We start from the raw sequence: 17,675 nt of genomic DNA on the forward strand, positions 1-17,675 counted from the left end.
CCATACTATTGTGACTGAGTTCATAGCTTAGTCACATTCTTTTATTTACCAATCTTAAGGTATCCTTGCTAAATGTTATGAATTTGTGCCTGAGAAATATTACATTCAATATGTCATCAGAATTTGAAACGTTTTATTCCATACTATTTTTAATGATATAACTCTTCACACAGTGCATATATTCATAAAGACTTATAACATTATTTATTCGACCATCTGGTAAAAAATACAAAGCTAGATAAACGATCATTGCATCGCTTACTTATGTGTTTTTTTTCTTTGAGGCTTGGAGTGAGTTTGTGTCTTTTAAACTTTATATGTTGCACTTGCATGACTGGTCTAATTGGTAAGCAGAATAAGCAGTCCTAAAGATACTTTCGCCCTGCAGCTTGTAGTAAAAGGATACAAAAGATTGCCTGGTGCTCAGGTGGAGAAGCTCCCCCTTGAGCAAAACGAACCAGTGCGCATGCGTGGAACATTCGATCACTGGTCGTGTAGCTAACAGCTAAGCTACGAGTCCAGCCAACATGGAGAGAAAAGGTAACCCTTCACACCGACACGCCGTACATCGTAAGAGCAATGATAGCCCGTGTGTGTGTTGACACTGCAGTGTGTGTTCCCCCGCGGTCATAAATGTACAATTTAGCCTCGCTGCTTAGGGTTTAATTGTAAGGCGTCTGTCACGCACTGTGGAGCTGCGGCTAGCTCTCTAGACATTAGCGTTAGCTTCAATGGGACATGTCAGGATTATGTAGCTGCGTTTAGCTCTCCTGCTCTTTCCCTTTAACCCACAACTAACTAAAACACCGACAATATTTAACAGTTGATATTGTGTGAATAAGCCACAAGCGTGAAATCACTTCCTGATGTACTATCCTTAATGTTACAGTGTTTGAGGGGAACGGGTACCTATGTGGGTAGCCTAGGGATGTAACGTCAGACGGCGATTAGACAGACGCACCGCAATTGTGATTTAGATGTTAGTAGTCGCATGTATGACATAATTCAGTGCATAATGTCCGGGTGTATAAGTATAATCATAATGAAGTAGTGGTACCCTTTCCCTCAGACAGTGTCATAATTTCTTCTTCTTTTTTGTGTTGAGTGTCAAGTAGACAACAAACCGCAGCAAGACAATGCAAGATAACTGGCCAATGGTTTCTTTTGACAGTTCTAGCACTCCAGGCGAGGAAGAAGAGAGGGAAAGCAAAGAAGACCAGCAAAAAGTGAGTTATTTTAAACCCTCATATAAAGTCGATCATTATTTTCTACATACAGGCATGCATTAAGTCAGTTTAGTCAGAGGTGGTTTGTTGCAGTTGGACACATGCACATGGTCCAGACGTTCACATGTGAAACTGACACAAGGGCCTTGACTGCATGCTTGCAATTTATTTTTGGTTCGTGCATGATCCAAGGATATAGAGGTGTAAGAATAAGGTCTAGGACTCTGGTTTGATTCTATAGCTTTCCATGTTCTCATTGGGTTCAAGTAAGGGCATTAGCATTATTGATCTGTGCAGTTATTTTAATAAGATATAGTAAGTAGAACGTGCAGTATGCATTGCCTGAAATAAACCATCCGAAAGCTATCTGACTATAAAAATAGTTTATGAATGATTGCATTAAAATAATATTAGGGCCCAAAATAGTCCCCTCAAGTGTTGATTTCCTATACTGATGTTTGTGTGTACCTAACAATGTAATAATCATGCTGTCAGTGGCATCCTCCGGAGTGTTACATAACAGCCTGAGCTATATTTAAAACCAGAGAATGAAGAAGCCCACATCAGCCCACCGAAGCATGGTGTTTGAATGAAATCAGCACTACTATTGCATGCAGATACTCACGTCCTTCCAGCATTATCTTTATGGCTGAAACAGGCATGTCCATCAGGCAGACAAATCATATGATCTAAGAGGCTAAATATATCTTAAAACAGTGCAGTGGCATGCCACAGTCATGTTTGCATGCTAAGCACCACATGTATAGAATAGCGGTCACACTTGTGAAAGACGTAGTGGGGGAGCTATAGTTCTGAATCAGTTATCACAATAAATCTCAGTTCTGCCTCTCTCAGATAAATATACATCACAACATTTTGATTATTAGACATTTTGATTATTTAAAAAAAAAAAAAATTCACTGTTTTACCTTTCAGCCAAACTGATGCTCCCCAGCAAACGACCCACCATAAGTATTTTTATTTTCATGATACATTTGACTAATTAAACCTTTCAGCCAAACTGATGCTCCCCAGCAAACGACCCCCCATAAGTATTTTTATTTTCATGATACATTTGACTAATTAGACTGCTGTTTAATTCAAGTAATGATATTTCTTTGGTTCCTATCCTAATTCTTCAATTGTCAATAAAGAGTCCTGACTGAATATGAGAATTGAGAAGATTAATTAGTACAAATTCTGATTGCTTCCTTAAAGTGTATTATAAATTACAAGCAATGCAGGATTAATGAATGAATGCATTTCAAATAAAACGAATAGCAGTTACAATTCAGTTGGAATATATTAGTATTTGCAACATGCTTTAACATCGCTGTGCTTCAAATTATTTTGCCAGACGTGAATAAGTAGTATTCAGTTTACATGGAGACCAGCGACTCATTAACGAGATAATTAATTTATTTGAATGTGACCTAAGATCTCTTGGCTCCTGTGGTGATGAGCAGCCTTAATCTGCTCTGTGGAGGAAGTAACATCAGGCTGTTTGGCTTTCAAGATAAAATTAGGAACTGAACTGTTGGCACACAAAGGTTATGGATTGTTATACATAAATACATAAACAAATTGCTAACATGCCAATGTGAGACTGAATTTATTTTTGTTTTTTAGATTTTCTGGATTTTCATTTACATACGCTGTGAAAAACACTATATTTGGATTGGCTCAAAAGCCATTACTGTTATATTTGTATTTCTCATTCAAAGAGTTGTATGACCTAATTAATGAAACGCAACTCATAAACAAACATTCCCCTTCCCAAATATCCCTTTTTATATATTCAAAATATATACTACTAGATCAATACACTGTTATTAAAATCAAAATATTTATGTAGACTTTCATACATTTGCTTAATGCAAACACATTTATTGTGTACTAACACGTACCTCTCTGTCTTTTTTAGGTACTAAGTTAAATCCCCCAAATGTTGAGTTTATTTCTAAAAGCTCTTTTATTAAAGCACTGAGAAGACATTTGAGAAGCCAGAGAGATTGACCAGCAGCCTGGGTCAGTAGGCAGGCAGATTGTATTTCAGTCCTACAACACAGATACCAGATTATTCTATTTTTTGTCAGTGCTTTTGATTTAGTGTTTGCTGTTAGGATGTGGAGAGAATTTCAAAAACATTTTCTAAAGTACCATCCCCAGCCTAGCTTTACTATCCACATTTGTTCAGTCTTCTATGTATTGCTCTAGATTTACTTAGTCTCTTCCATCTTTTAAACCGACATAATGACACAATAATTGAGCTTTGTAATTGCTTGACACACAGGCTTGTACCCTAATCTCTTTTTAATTATGATGCATATATATATAAATATGTATGATAATTTGTTAAAGAGAATCTTTCAATACCTAGAACTGAGGTCCTGATTCAACATGGCTTTATATTTTCCTAAACAGGAAAGTTGCAGTGTACACTTAACCTAAAAAAGGACTACGTTAAGATTTACTACAGCCAATCTTTTTTAGACGTGTTGACAACTGCATAGCGTTGCATTAAGAACAAATATACCCTGCAGCAAAGATCTCTTTTAATCTTTCAGGTATTTGTGTGTGTGATAGCTGTGGAAAGAGGAGTGAGGATCTGTTGCAGCAGGAAGGGTTTGAGAACACATCTTCCGCATAAACAATATATAGATGTTGAAATGCAACACTTCATCATCTTCAGCAGTTCAAAGCCGGGTCCACCTGAAGAATCTCCGTTTTCTTCTCATAGCTGAAGGTGTAGCTTATAGTCTCTTTTATGTGCAAGCTATTGTGCATTGTGTTGTTTAGCAGATAAAAAAACAACCACCTTTCCTTTGTCTCAGCTTCTGTCTTTCAGGCAGGAAAGAATGTGTGAGGGACTCTTTTTTTGAGTGAAGTCTATGATGTTTTCTGTTCCTGTGTTTGTCCACCAGACAACCACCCACTACCAGAGCTCGACAGCTGACCCAGGAAGAAGCCTCGCCGCAGGAACCCGAGGAACCTGAGGAGATCCTGGGCTCTGATGATGAGGAGCAGGAGGACCCCAATGACTACTGCAAAGGCAAGTCCCTGCCTACTCAGTATTTATACCTGCATTTGCAAGGTTTAGGTTTCCAATGTGTCGCCTTAATTTAACTGTAATAACCAGGTTATCTTAAGCCTGTCTGACCTGTCTTGCCATAATGCATTTTGTCCTCTTCAGGTGGCTACCACAGTGTGAAAGTGGGAGACCTTTACAACGGAAAATACCATGTTATCCGGAAACTGGGATGGGGACACTTCTCCACCGTGTGGCTCGCCTGGGACATCCAGTACGAGAAAAACTATTTGTGCATTTCTTTACTGCACTGTTTTGTTTTTGAGGCCTGCATTTGGATACAGTTTTAGGAGCAGTTGACTCTGAGACTGTTGTGGCACGACTTGTACAGTGCTTCCTGTTAGTGAATGTCACTTTCTTTGTGGTTTTAGGGTGAAGAGGTTTGTTGCAATGAAGGTGGTGAAGAGCGCAGAGCACTACACAGAGACAGCAGTGGATGAGATCAAACTCCTCAGATCTGTGAGTTCAATGCACACAGAAGGTTTTATGAGTTAGGAAGCACAATAACTGTACAAAAATGATGACGTCGAGGCAGACCCATTTCATGATAACACAAGGGGAACAGGGTCCTTCCCACACTGAAAACCAATACAGACTTTACATAATGTGTGACTTCACAAACAGTACTGTGTAACAACACTAGGCAAAGGCTGGTATGTTCCAGTAGTATTACATGATGACACATACACAGAAATGCATGCCAATCCTGCATCATCCAGCATAATGTTGGTCAGTGTTGATCCTTTGATTACATTGTTTTGTCTCTTTGTTCTAAGGTCAGAAACTCAGACCCTAATGACCCTAACCGGGAGATGGTGGTGCAGATGGTGGACGACTTCAAGATCTCCGGTATCAACGGAACACGTATCCTTTAAACCAAATATAACCGATGCTTCCTGGATGTATTTTATTGGTTTAAGGCGGTGTTTACACGAGAACAAAACGGGTTGTATCTGCTACCTTTCTCTTTCGTATAGCCCGTTCGTTCACACGAGGCCGTAACGGAACCGCGGAAACGGACCCCGCAAACGTTAACGGGTCCAAAGGTGGATAGATCTGCAAACGGAACGCTCTGGGGTGTCAAACGGCTCAGTGTGTACTCCCTATACGATAATTTCCTGATAACGATGAAGCCATAGTCCCACCTCTGCTGCTCACTGCTGTAGCATGGTCAGTAGCTACTGCTAGTGCTACTGCTACTGACCATGCTACAGATGTTAGTGCAACATCTACAGCTCCTCTACCACGACCATCAGCAACAAGTGGACATGGAGAACTACATGAACTACATGTTGCTAAATCCACCGCGGGGCATAAACAGAAGGGCAACCATGGCAACCATGCTCGGGGGTCTTCTTTGCTGCTTTTGGTGTATTTTGTGGCGGAAGTTACTACGCCACTTACAGGCCTGGCATATGTACTACAGCGTCTCCAGCGCTTACGAGCGGTCTCATGCGGAAGTACAGCGCCACTTACAGGCCCGGCATATGTACTACAGCGTTTCCAGTGGTCTCGTGTGAACGGACACGTTAAATGAGCCGAATGCTTGTGAACGGAATACTTTTTTGATAACGAATACGGTCCGTTTGCGCTCCCGTGTAAATGGGGTCTTAATGTGATCGGTTTAATTGCTTCCTACTGAATAGACTTAAGCCAGTTCATAATCTGAAGAATTCTGACAGGGGGAGGAGCATTCTTCCCTCTGGTGTCAAATGTAGCTGTGAACGCAGAGTGCAAGTAACAAAGTAAACAACAGGTGATGGGTGTACCAAATGGAAACTTGCGTGTCCCAAACAGACTTCCCCCCATCACAACACTTTGGCTGAATGCCTCAGGCAGAGCTGTAGCTGTAACCTGACACCCCCCAACAACACTGCAGTGTTTGCACTCCCGTGACCCATTGTCCTTTTGCAGTGTAAATAATGCTAATAACATTCATGTAGGTAAATGAGCAGAGTGCCCCAACATGTTGAGATAACACTTTTCTTCAGTTGTTTTTATCTTAACTGCTGTGATCTTCAGATGTCTGCATGGTGTTTGAGGTGTTGGGGCATCACTTATTAAAGTGGATAATAAAGTCCAATTACCAGGGCCTGCCCCTGCCGTGTGTGAAGAGCATCATAAGACAGGTAACTTTAGACCCTCAGTGTTGCTCCTTTTCAATGCCTGTGACTCCTGATAGAGGTTCAGATGTAGCTTCCGCTCCATAACGAGAGCCAGGTAGCCTCCGGGCCGTGTGACGGGTGGAAACATGTGTGAAACATTCTGTGTTTCCAAGTAACTTGTTAAGAAACAGTGATGCATTATACAGACATTGCCACAAAGTATTGCTCATTTTTAATGCTTTGATTATTTATTTTATATAATTATTCTACCTGTAATTTGCCCATATTTCTGTTCCTATGAGGCACTTGTATATTTGCCTTTTATTCCACATATTTTAACTTTGTAAAAAACAAAAGTGACATAGGCAGGGTTCTTACGGTCATTAAAAACCTGGAAAAGTCATGGAAATCAATATTTTTCCCAAAGTTTTGGAAAAGTCATGGAAATGTAACTAACGTTGCATCAAATATAATTTATATTTGATCTAATTGCCAAAATAGTAATACTATAACGATAATAAATACTGTATCGTATAGTAATGAAATGGCATTTTGCTGGTGAGAGATTTTAGTTGCTTTAGCCTGTAGAAGCTAGTAAGCCTACTATTTGATTTGTTTTAGATCGGCACAACATGTTTCATATGCAGACCTTATTTTCCTGTTCCATGTTAAAATAAACCATTTTCAGTGGTACCGCTGAGAAAGAGTAATGTTTTTGGTCATGGAAAATTAGGTACAGGTCATGGAGAAGTCATTGATAATCATTGGGGGAAAAGTGTATGAACCTTGCATAGGGAAAACAGATATTAAAATATTTAAAAGAAAATTCTCTGTTCATTTACAGAGTACAGTTAACCTTCTACAATCCCAATGTATTATTTCACCAGGTGCTTCAAGGCCTGGACTACCTGCACACAAAGTGTCAGATCATCCATACGGACATCAAGCCCGAGAACATCCTGATGAGCGTGGATGAGCCTTATGTCCGGAAGCTCGCAGCTGAAGCCACCGAGTGGCAGAGGGCCGGGGCGCCTCCTCCCTCCGGCTCAGCAAGTACGAGACAAACACATTTCCATATTCAAATGTACACTCCTGAGTTCAGTTTATTAACGCTTTTGATATTCCCTTTTCAGTAAGCACAGCGCCTGCTCCAAAACAGGTACAACCATTTGATTATTTGTTTTTTGCATTGCACATCAACCTCCCACATTCCTCACAAATATAATACTATATCAACTACTATCAATAATGTGTTCATTCCTTACAGGTAGTAAAAATGTCCAAGAACAAGAAGAAGAAGTTAAAGAAGAAGCAGAAGCGTCAGGCAGAGCTGCTGGAAAAGTGCATCTTGGACCTGGAGGAAATGGAAAAGACCACAGAGACACGAGACGATGAAGAAGAGGAAGATGAGGACCCAGAGTCTCCAAAGGGACGGGCCTGTGCTCCTCTCAGACAGGTGTCTTATTTGGAGCTAGGAGATGAGGAAACTGAGGGTAAGAGCCGACATCATAGGAGTTATACGTGCTTCTTATTATATTTTTTTATATTGTTGTTAAGGTAATATAATCCTTGGTATGGATCGTTTGGAGATAAATGTCGTCCGTCTTTTCCTGATGCTTTCAGAGAGCAGTGAGAATGCAGATGTCATGAGGGTGGGACCAGAGGGGCTGTTGGAGGTGAACTGTAACGGCCATGTGCCGGTGGAACAGAGGCAGTCTCAGTGGAGGGACGAAGACCAACACAATGGCAACGCAGAGCCCAAAGAAAAATGTGCCAGTCAGGAGGAGCAACACGAGGAGCAACACGAGGAGCAACACGAGGAGCAACACGAGGAGCAACACGAGGAGTCTCCTGTTCACTTAATCTGCAACGGTGTGGACTCTGCAGATCTCAAGGAGCTGAACACGGACAGTGAAGGCAGGGGAGCTCACAGCAGCGGATTACATGGGAGACGCCTCCCTGCTGGGATGGAGGACAGAGGGCTGAAGCAAAGCATTCTGCAAGAGGAGGGGGAGGACGGGCCCGAAGATGTGGACGGTCAGTCAGCTCAATTTGTTCTATTATTGCACAGAAGTTCTTTTTTTTTTTCTTTGTCTGGTCTGCCTTGGGAGTTTAAAAAGCCTCAGCTATGTGAACTTTGAAATATTGATTGTTACGCTGCTCTTTTATTGGATGTTAAGACCATTCTTTTCTCTCGGTCTCTCTCCCTGCTCTGACACAGGCAAGCTAACTGCAGGATCCCTGCTAGTTAACCCCCTTGAGCCACTCAATTCAGACAAGATCAAGGTCAAGATTGCAGACTTGGGAAACGCCTGCTGGGTGGTGAGTAGACTAATGACCTCAGGGATTTCCTGATTAGGGACACATGCGGTGTCATCTAGCTTCCAAAATAGAAATACCCTAACCATCCAGCGCTTTGTTTATTTGTTGTAGTGATCCAAGTTGTATCTTTCTCTCTCTCTTTCTCTCTTTCTCTCTCTCTCTCTCTCTCTCAGCACAAGCACTTTACAGAAGACATCCAGACACGGCAGTACCGGTCCTTAGAGGTGCTGATAGGGGCCGGATACAGCACACCGGCCGATGTATGGAGCACAGCCTGTATGGTGAGAGATGACAAACTACTATTGCACTGATTCAACACCTGAGAACAAGTCCAATGTATCTTGAAATGTGAGAGTGTGGCAGGTGTTGCTAGGGAGTAGATATATCCCTTCACATAGGGCGTCTCATTTGTTTATGATGTTTGTGTTGTCTCCTCAGGCCTTTGAGCTCGCCACAGGGGACTACTTGTTTGAACCTCATTCTGGGGAAGATTATTCCAGGGATGAAGGTATTGCTGGGACTTCCTTTTCCTTTTATCCAGTTATAACTGCACAGCATTAGATCTATATTTAGTAGTATTTCTCATATGTATGCTTCACTGGTAAGTCATATTTGGTTTTGGTGAGGGCTGTACCGAATTATTTCAAATTCTTTATGCGTGTCTTTCAATTTCAACCTGGTATTTCTGCACAATTGCAGATAAAGATCAGGCTACACTAATATCTGCGTATGATTACTCTAATAACGCCAGAGTGTTGTAATCATATCCACAATACACAATGTTTTTTTTTAATCTTACGTAATAGTCTGCTTCAATCCATTTTTGTTTGCATTCAGCCCTTCAAATACAAAGGAAGATTAATTAACCTTGAATGAATAAAAAATACATTCGGTACAGCCCTAGTACTGTGGGTCACTTTTAACATTTATTGCTTCTGTGAAAAGCTTCCTGATGTTTTTTCTGTACAATTGGCCTTCATTGGTGTTTCATTGTCATCATATTCTCAATTCTAATAAGATGTTCACAGTAAGCATGGTAAGCTGCGGCCTTTAGTCCAAGTTATTGTGCAGTTAGCATAATAACTTGCGGCGCTCTTTACTTTCTCCACAGTGTTAACACTTAAATGACGTACTCCATTACAGTGATTAGAAATTCAGAAGAGATAATGTGAATGACGTGATGAGTGCCAGCATTCCTGTGTTTATTTCCTCTCTAACACTTAAAACCACACTTTCGCTGCACTGGAGACGGGGCCATCTCTCCTTCCCTTGCTCATCTTTTCTTCATCTCTTCCTCCTCACTCTCCATGTGTCATGTTGTCATCACGCTTTCTGTATGTTGATGTTGGCTGACACTCAACTTGATGTTTCTGTGCTGACTCGATCTAGCCCAGGCATGTTAGGTATGATTCAACCTTTAGTTTATTGGCACTTGCCCTGCAGCTGTGAATCTGCTTTCTCACCCAACATGAACACATGTTATTGCTTCATATTCTTCCAATGCTTTACTAATCCCTCATACTGAATCAGAGTCTGTTGTACAAGTCTTGGTGTGTTTTACTTGGCTGTACTTTATTATTATTCAGTTCAATAGTTGGTTTTCCGACATGAAAGTGAATGGCCTACATGTGTTTAAAGTTTGTAGCACTAGCTTGTGATGAGAATAGGCGAATGTGCTTCTCTTGATATGAGGCTGTCATCATCCATTGTTCCTAATACATTGTTCGACATGGCTGTTTGACATTTCTCTCCTACCCCCTCTCCCATTTTCCATTTCCTCCTCTCTCCAAACTGTTCCCCTATGATTCTCTGTCTCTCCTCCTCTGATGTGCCTCATTTCTAGACCATCTTGCTCTCATGATTGAGTTGCTCGGTAAAATCCCTCGTCACTATGCTCTGAGTGGGAAATACTCACAGGAATACTTCACCAAGAGAGGTACGAAACCCCTCTGTTTGTGGCTCGCTCTGGGAGAAGTGGATGACAGGTGAAGGGGGAAGGGTCTTGTCAGCACACCTCCCAAAGCTGTTGGAGTGAGAAGGCCAATACAAATGAAAGAAATGAACACAGACCAATACATTTAACTTTGAAATGGCCATCAGACATCGATTCAAGTGTCAGTAGTTTAGCCAAAGATTGCCTGGCAGAGCTACACTCGGTACCTCCTCAGTTGTAGCCAGATGCCTTGGCTGGATACTCGGTGCTGTATTGATCTTCAGAGGGAATTCTCATGACCGCATAGGGGAGTCAAAGGCATTTACTTGAAGTGTTTTCCTTAATAACAGGCCTGAAGTGTGTATGAAATTACATTTCAGAGAATAAAGTGGTATGAAGAAGTGCAAGTGTTCATACACCTTTATAACACTGTTAACATTATGGAAGACTCTTGGTAAACGATCTCATCCAAAGGGATCCCTGGCCTGAAATAGTTTGACAGTCGGTCACGTTCAGGAGCAATTTTGCAGGGCAGATGGCTGTTAGAGGGCTTTTCTCTGAATCCTAATCTCTATGCCTGCAACCCCTCCCAGCTGCCGCCCACTATGGCACAGGGTCTTGTCCAGGTAACCATTTGAAGCATTAACACTAACAACAGTTAGTAAGTTGGATTGCCTGCAGTGACAAAGCTGAAGCTATAGATTATTGACACGCTGAAATGGAGAAGTTAAAGAACGTACAGCTCTTTTAATGTCTGGTGGCCATGTTTGATTTCTATCTGGAGGTCAGTGCACCCCGGCCTCTTCCACAATCTGGCCCAAATACTGCATATATTTATACACGTGGTAGTGCTGTGAGCCTGACCCCTCTCTCCCTCAGCCCTCCACCCACACCCAGAGCGGGCCTGTTGCCAGGACACCGTCTGACGAATCTGTTGTGTGTCTTGTCTGTCTTGTTCCTCTTTTCTTTGCAATCGTCTGCCGTGTAGACCATATAGCGCTGATCATTGAGCTGCTGGGGACTGTCCCACGCAAACTCATAATGTCCGGCAAATATTCCAAGGATTTTTTCACCAAAAAAGGTAAAACAAAGAACCATCAGCGTCCAGATTAGAGAAGGTATCTGCCTGCATGTCGTAAAGATCATGCCCAAGAGCCACTTTAGTATTTTTACACATATGTTCTCTGACATTTTGAGAGGTTTCTTTTATTGTTAAGACATTTACAACATTGATATATCTCTGTATACAGAGGTGGGAAGTAACTAAGTACATTTACTCAAGTACTGTACTTAAGTACCATTTTAAAATACTTGTACTTTACTTGAGTATTTCCATTTTATGCTACTTTGTACTTCTACTTCACTACAATTCAGAGGTAAATGGTGTACTTTTGCTCCACTACATTTATTTAATACCTTTAGTTACTTTACTGATTTGGATTAATGATAATCATCTCTTAAATCAGACTTTAGTTCCACCTGGAGTAAATTCACAAGCTACCCTACAAAGTCATTCAAACTAGCTGCACCTTTACCAGCTTTGATAACAATTTAATGATCAATAATTATAAAACATATCATATGTATTATTCTGAAATAGACCAATCTGCACAATGACTACTTTGACTTTTGGCACTTTATGTATATTTTGATGCTAATACTTTTCTACTTTTACTTGAGTAACATTTTGAATGCAGGACTTTTACTTGTAACAGAGTATTCCTACACTCTGGTACTTCTACTTTTACTCAAGTACAAGAACTGAGTACTTCTCCTACCTCTGACTATTGACAGCTAATAAAATATGACATGTATTCCATAACTCGATGTTCAAATGTGTTTTCAATATGAATGTACAACACATGTGAAATGGTGATAGTGCTGTGTTCCTGCATGGCTCTCTGATGTGTCTGTGTTGCTCTGCAGGGGATTTGAAACACATCACCAAGCTGAAGCCCTGGGGCCTCCTGGAGGTGCTGGTGGACAAATACGAGTGGCCCCGTGAAGAAGCCGAGTGCTTCACCGACTTCCTGCTTCCCATGCTGGATCTGATCCCAGAGAAGAGAGCCACCGCCGCAGAGTGCCTGCGTCACCCCTGGCTCACCCTCTAGTGGACACCTCCAGCCACTGCACCTCCCCCCTCCTCCCACTCTCTCCAGAGACTGCAACAGATCACTTTCCAGTTTGGGCATATCAAATGAATATTTATTTCTCTTTTTTCCGTTGTTTTTGGATTTCTTATGTTGTTATTGAACTAATGCTTCTGTGTATGTTTGCTTTGTATTTGTTGGTTCTTCTCTCGGTGTGATGACGTTAGGACTTCAGTGGATAATATTACTTTGTGGTCATGTCGGCTCCAACCTGCTGTGCTCCGTTCCTCCACCCAACTAAGCAATCCTGTTATTGTACTGCTAGTGACTCATCCTTGTTTGTTACACTCCTGCACTAAAACCCAAACAAATTAAGGATATGTAGCCTCTCATTCTGTCCCCTTAAAAGGATTTGCTGTCTCTTCTTTTCTTGTGCATTCTCATTAGTGCTGTGTTGTTTTTTTTTTATGAATAAGTTTATCTTATGTTACACATGTAAGGTATACATTTTGTATTTGTAAAGTAGGCGTAGGAAGTTGCACACTGGGCAAACATTTACACTGACTGTGGTTTCTCACTGAGACATCCACCGTCTGATAATGTAGGTCATATTATTTAGCCATAACAAATCCATTGTCACCTGGTACTTAGTGAGGTTAGTTAATTATAATAAATGAGGTCTTTCATTCCCATGGGAGGCTGGTATTCTCATACAACTATTACAATTCAGGAATATAGCGTTTTAAAGGTTTCAACAAGACAACACGTTAAGAAGCCCAATTTGGAGGAAAAAAAGTGAAAATAAAGTGTATATATCTGTACCAAAGAGTTTGCCTTCATGTATATTACAGTTATGTACAGTTTTTAACAAATCTTATATCTTAGCTAAAATTATTTAGCTAGGTAGCTGTGTTTTAATAAAGCATATGGAAGAAGTGTTCGAGTTCAGTCGTATGTATGGCCAACTGTTCAATAATGTCACTGTTTTTACCATAGACATGGTGAGACCTGATGTTATGTAATGGTGTCCCAAATTGATCATATCAAAGTAACCTATGTATCTATTGAGCTTAGGTAAAAACAAACTTTAGTGTCAGATTCAAGAACATAGACTTTGTGTAAACTGTCAATTTACACACCATACAATAAAAACAGACGTTCATACAATACAAAGTGAGTGTGTCGAGCTTGTTTATTAGCTGTTGCACATCAGGAACAGAATTACAACGCTTCATTGTTGTCTTGTTTGTAAAGCAGTGAACTGACTGCTAGATTTCAGTAAAAAAAAAAGGTCATCTAATGCAGTCAATGCTTGTTCATTGCATCCGCATCACTGCCGTCCTCAGCGTCCGTGTTCATCAGGGGTTTGCTGAAAAAGCGGGAAAACACTCTTGAAATTCTTTATTTATTGGATTACAGACATTCTGACTTTATTGCCTCCCAATTAGCTTACAACTGACTCGCAGTACTAACCAATTCAGCTAATATTTAGAAAGCTTTGGTCATATTTGTGTTTTAGGCTAATTTTAAGTTCAAAATATTTGAAGCAGCATAAAAAATGTGTGCTTGCTTACTGGGAACAAACACCCCGTGGTTTTCTTTCTTTGACATACTAAAATGTGCAGTGGTGGAATGTAACTAAGTATATTATTTACACAAGCAGTATACTAAATTACCTTTAGGTACTAACTAAAGTATTTCCATTTGTTGCTCCTTTATACTTCTATTCACTATCTCCGAGGGAAATATTGTACTTTTGGTTCTCTAGGTATATCTAAATGCTAAATTAAGTACTTTTTGCGTACAATTCCGAATGCAGAACATTTAATTGTAAGAGTTTTCTACCTTGTTGTGGATATACTTATTTTACCTTATTAAAAGATCACATCTTCTACCAATGGTAAAAGGCCTTCAACACAGAATTCCCACATCCCAAACTAAGCTTTTTCCCCCACAATCTTCATCTGTTTTTATTACCTGCTCCTCCGTCCACCTCGAAGTCGTCTGGCAGCAGTTTGTCCTGCCTGTTTCCCAGTGTGAAGGACAGGAGCGCCAGGAGGAGGGCGTCCAGGATGCTGATGATGGCCAGGATGTAGGCCCAGCGCACCGTGCAGTTCCCCAGGCTGTACTTATCCGTCCTCTGGCCACACATCCTCTTCACCTCCGGAGAGTCCCAGCCGTCCGGGTAGATCATGCAGCCCATCACCATCAGCAGGGCTGCGGGGGAAGACGGACAGTGAAAAGGTGCAGCCTTGCAGTAATTACCCCTTGAGTGCTCTCACTTTGCAAAATCATTTTAAAGAAGTTCTTCTGAGCCCCCTGTGCAGAATAAGGCCAAACGTAGCCCCATAAAGTGCAAAGGTTTCATTTATTTATGGCGCAGCAGAAAATGATGCTCAGCGGGGCCGTTTGCATGATGTACTGTTAGGAAAGTTCCTAAATGTTAAATGCTCTTCATTGGCTAAAGTGTCCTCTGAGTTTTGCCACAGTTACTTTATGGATTTAGATACAAACCTGAATGATTTAGATACAAACCTTACCTGACCACCTTGTATTTTACTTGAGAATTTCCTTATAATAGTTTGTATTTAAAGTTCACACACACCCCTTCATTTGCTGTATTTTTAAATCCACCACATTGACTTAAAAATGTTTAGTTAAAAGTTATTTTTACATTAAAACACTTTTGATTGTAAACCGTAAGTAAACAGTGTCTGTTCGGGCCTTCAGATGTCTATGAGAGCAGACCAAAATACATATTTCTGAAACTTATCAGATGGTTTTGTTTCAATAACTGCAGCACAAAGAGCAGAAATGATCTATTATTTCACAGAATGCAAAGATTAGAGAAAAGTTTTCTTTTTAAATACACAAATTCATGTAACAAACTCCGTTTATTATCTTCTTTCTATAGTTCTGTTAATTGTGCTAACACATTGCTCCATCAGTTTTGAAAAATGCAACAATGTGATAGAGTTTGCTGACAGTTTAGGAGTTTAAAAAAGTACTTTTGTATATATTTTGTTGATAATATTTCTGATAATACTTAATGTGGCTTTTTTCCTATAGTCCCCGTGTTTGAGGTGTGAGTTTAGATCAGTTAACAACAGCAACACCTGATCTTGTTACATGTAACCAATCCTCCATCAGAGGTGTCAGAGTCTGAAACGCGACCCCTTATTGGCTTCACTGTGCAGAACAACACATCCAGTACACACACACACACACACCTCCGTGAAACCAGAGAGGTGAGAAGACGAGTTCATCAGCTCACACTCGTAAGACTGCTCTCACTCATCCTTTAGTTTAGACCCACTGAGGCTTTCCAGAGTTATGGTGTTCAGGTGCTTAACTTTAGTAAAGCTTTGAAAGGTTTTATCGAATGTGTCCTTTCATGTCAGAATGTGGTCTTGATATGGATAATAAGATGCTGAAACTAAAGCAACTATGGTTTTATATAGTATTAAAAGTGGTGGAATATCTTAGAATTCAACATGGACTGTGTGACCTTAGACCTTAACTCTGAATATGAAAAGCAAAAGCCTCTCAAAGCATTCATCAATACACTTTTTGGTACTATACTGTATGTCTGTATAAACACAAACACAACACAAAAATAATCTGAAGATATTTCAGGGATGAGTACAATGTAATCATAATAAATAGGAACACAAATATAGGTTCTGCATTCAAAAAGTACAAACAAAGTATAACTAACACAAATGTAATTGTGTGATAGTAGGCCTGATCGTTGTACAAAAGGACTATAGTGTTATTTCATTAACCCTGGTGGACAGAAACTAAGTGCATATATATTACAGTTTTTACTCCACTACTTATATTGAATAGCTTGAGTTACTTAAAAGATTCACAATAATAATACAAACTCTAGCCTGATCAACAACATATTTGATCATGTATTAATATACTGCAGGTTGGCATGGCTTTATTTATCCTTTTGTGCATTTTACAGACAAAGTTCAACACAGCTCCACCTTTACCAGGTGCAACATTAAAGTTATCAACACCTCAATGCATCAACAATTACAGTTCAATACTATCATATATTTACGTAATGGATCATTGTGCTTAATGTTGGTACTTTGAGTATGTTTTGATGTTTTGATGTTTTATGCAAGCCTTGTTACATTTAGTAGCCTATACACTTTAGTGCTGCTACTATTTCTCGATAAAGAAAATATGTTACTTAGCACCTCTATCACAACTCATTATTATAACTAGAGGACTTGAGGACAGTTTCACCTCACCTGAGGCCAGCTGCATCCACGCGCAGATCTTGTACACGTTCCCGGCGTTGCAGAAGAAGAACAAGCTGAAGCAGACCATGGTGCCCACGATCAGCAGCATGGAGGTCCCCACGAAGAACAAGGCGGTCCTGAAGGCCGGAGAAGGGATGGAGGCGAAGTCCAGCACGCTGCCTTTGCACACGAGCTCCGAGGTGAGCGCGTTCCCGATGCAGTAGTGGAAGAGGCCGAAGTACCCGGCCTGCGGAGTATTCACGCTGTCCCCGATCCAGTACGGCTGGATGAAGACCACCATGGTGATGATGACGAAGCAGATGGTGAACACGGCCCACATCACGCCGATGGCTCGAGAGTTTCTCACATAGTTGGTGTGGTAGATTTTAGCAGCCTCCTGGGCAGGAAGCAGATCCATGTTTGCGAGCTTCTCTTAAATATCTCTTAAATAGTCTTCTGTGAACATTTTCCCACAAATGTAACTAAATCCACTTGTCCTGAGTCTTTAAACTTATTACACCCAAAGACACAAAGACAAACACACACACACACACCTGATGATGTGGCTGCTCTGCATTGAAATACCTGGCTCAGGAGCAGCACCCTGGACAGCACCCTCAACTCTTTAATTAATGACGAGCCTCTGACGTCA

General features: G+C 40.7%; 2 protein-coding genes across 5 annotated transcripts; one reads left to right on the plus strand and one right to left on the minus strand.

Annotated features, from left to right (window-relative positions):
- Positions 1 to 406: 406 nt before the first annotated feature.
- On the plus strand, positions 407 to 13,931 carry srpk1a (SRSF protein kinase 1a). Of its 4 annotated transcripts, none has more exons than XM_034144999.1 (16): positions 407 to 540; positions 1,172 to 1,226; positions 4,151 to 4,278; positions 4,420 to 4,528; positions 4,686 to 4,773; positions 5,091 to 5,178; positions 6,337 to 6,443; positions 7,307 to 7,472; positions 7,553 to 7,578; positions 7,687 to 7,912; positions 8,043 to 8,456; positions 8,641 to 8,741; positions 8,915 to 9,022; positions 9,180 to 9,249; positions 10,585 to 10,677; positions 12,601 to 13,931. In XM_034144999.1, the coding sequence occupies exons 1-16, from the start codon at positions 528 to 530 to the stop codon at positions 12,783 to 12,785; spliced, it is 1,977 nt and encodes a 658-aa protein (XP_034000890.1). In that variant the 5' UTR covers positions 407 to 527; the 3' UTR covers positions 12,786 to 13,931. The 4 variants fall into 4 exon arrangements, with proteins under 4 accessions (XP_034000890.1, XP_034000891.1, XP_034000889.1 ...); XM_034145000.1 differs by lacking the exon at positions 10,585 to 10,677 and adding an exon at positions 11,663 to 11,755; XM_034144998.1 differs by lacking the exon at positions 10,585 to 10,677 and adding an exon at positions 11,663 to 11,755 and having other exon boundaries at positions 492 to 570.
- Positions 13,932 to 14,073: 142 nt separating this feature from the next.
- lhfpl5b (LHFPL tetraspan subfamily member 5b) lies at positions 14,074 to 17,444 on the minus strand. Its single transcript, XM_034145001.1, has 3 exons — positions 17,033 to 17,444; positions 14,742 to 14,981; positions 14,074 to 14,133 (listed from the first exon to the last, which is right to left on the minus strand). Exons 1-3 carry the CDS (start codon positions 17,439 to 17,441, stop codon positions 14,123 to 14,125), a joined length of 660 nt encoding a protein of 219 aa, XP_034000892.1. The 5' UTR covers positions 17,442 to 17,444; the 3' UTR covers positions 14,074 to 14,122.
- Between the last annotated feature and the right edge of the window lie 231 nt (positions 17,445 to 17,675).

The sequence above is a fragment of the Trematomus bernacchii genome, unplaced genomic scaffold (genome assembly GCF_902827165.1).
Source record: "Trematomus bernacchii unplaced genomic scaffold, fTreBer1.1, whole genome shotgun sequence".
NCBI lineage: Eukaryota > Metazoa > Chordata > Actinopteri > Perciformes > Nototheniidae > Trematomus > Trematomus bernacchii.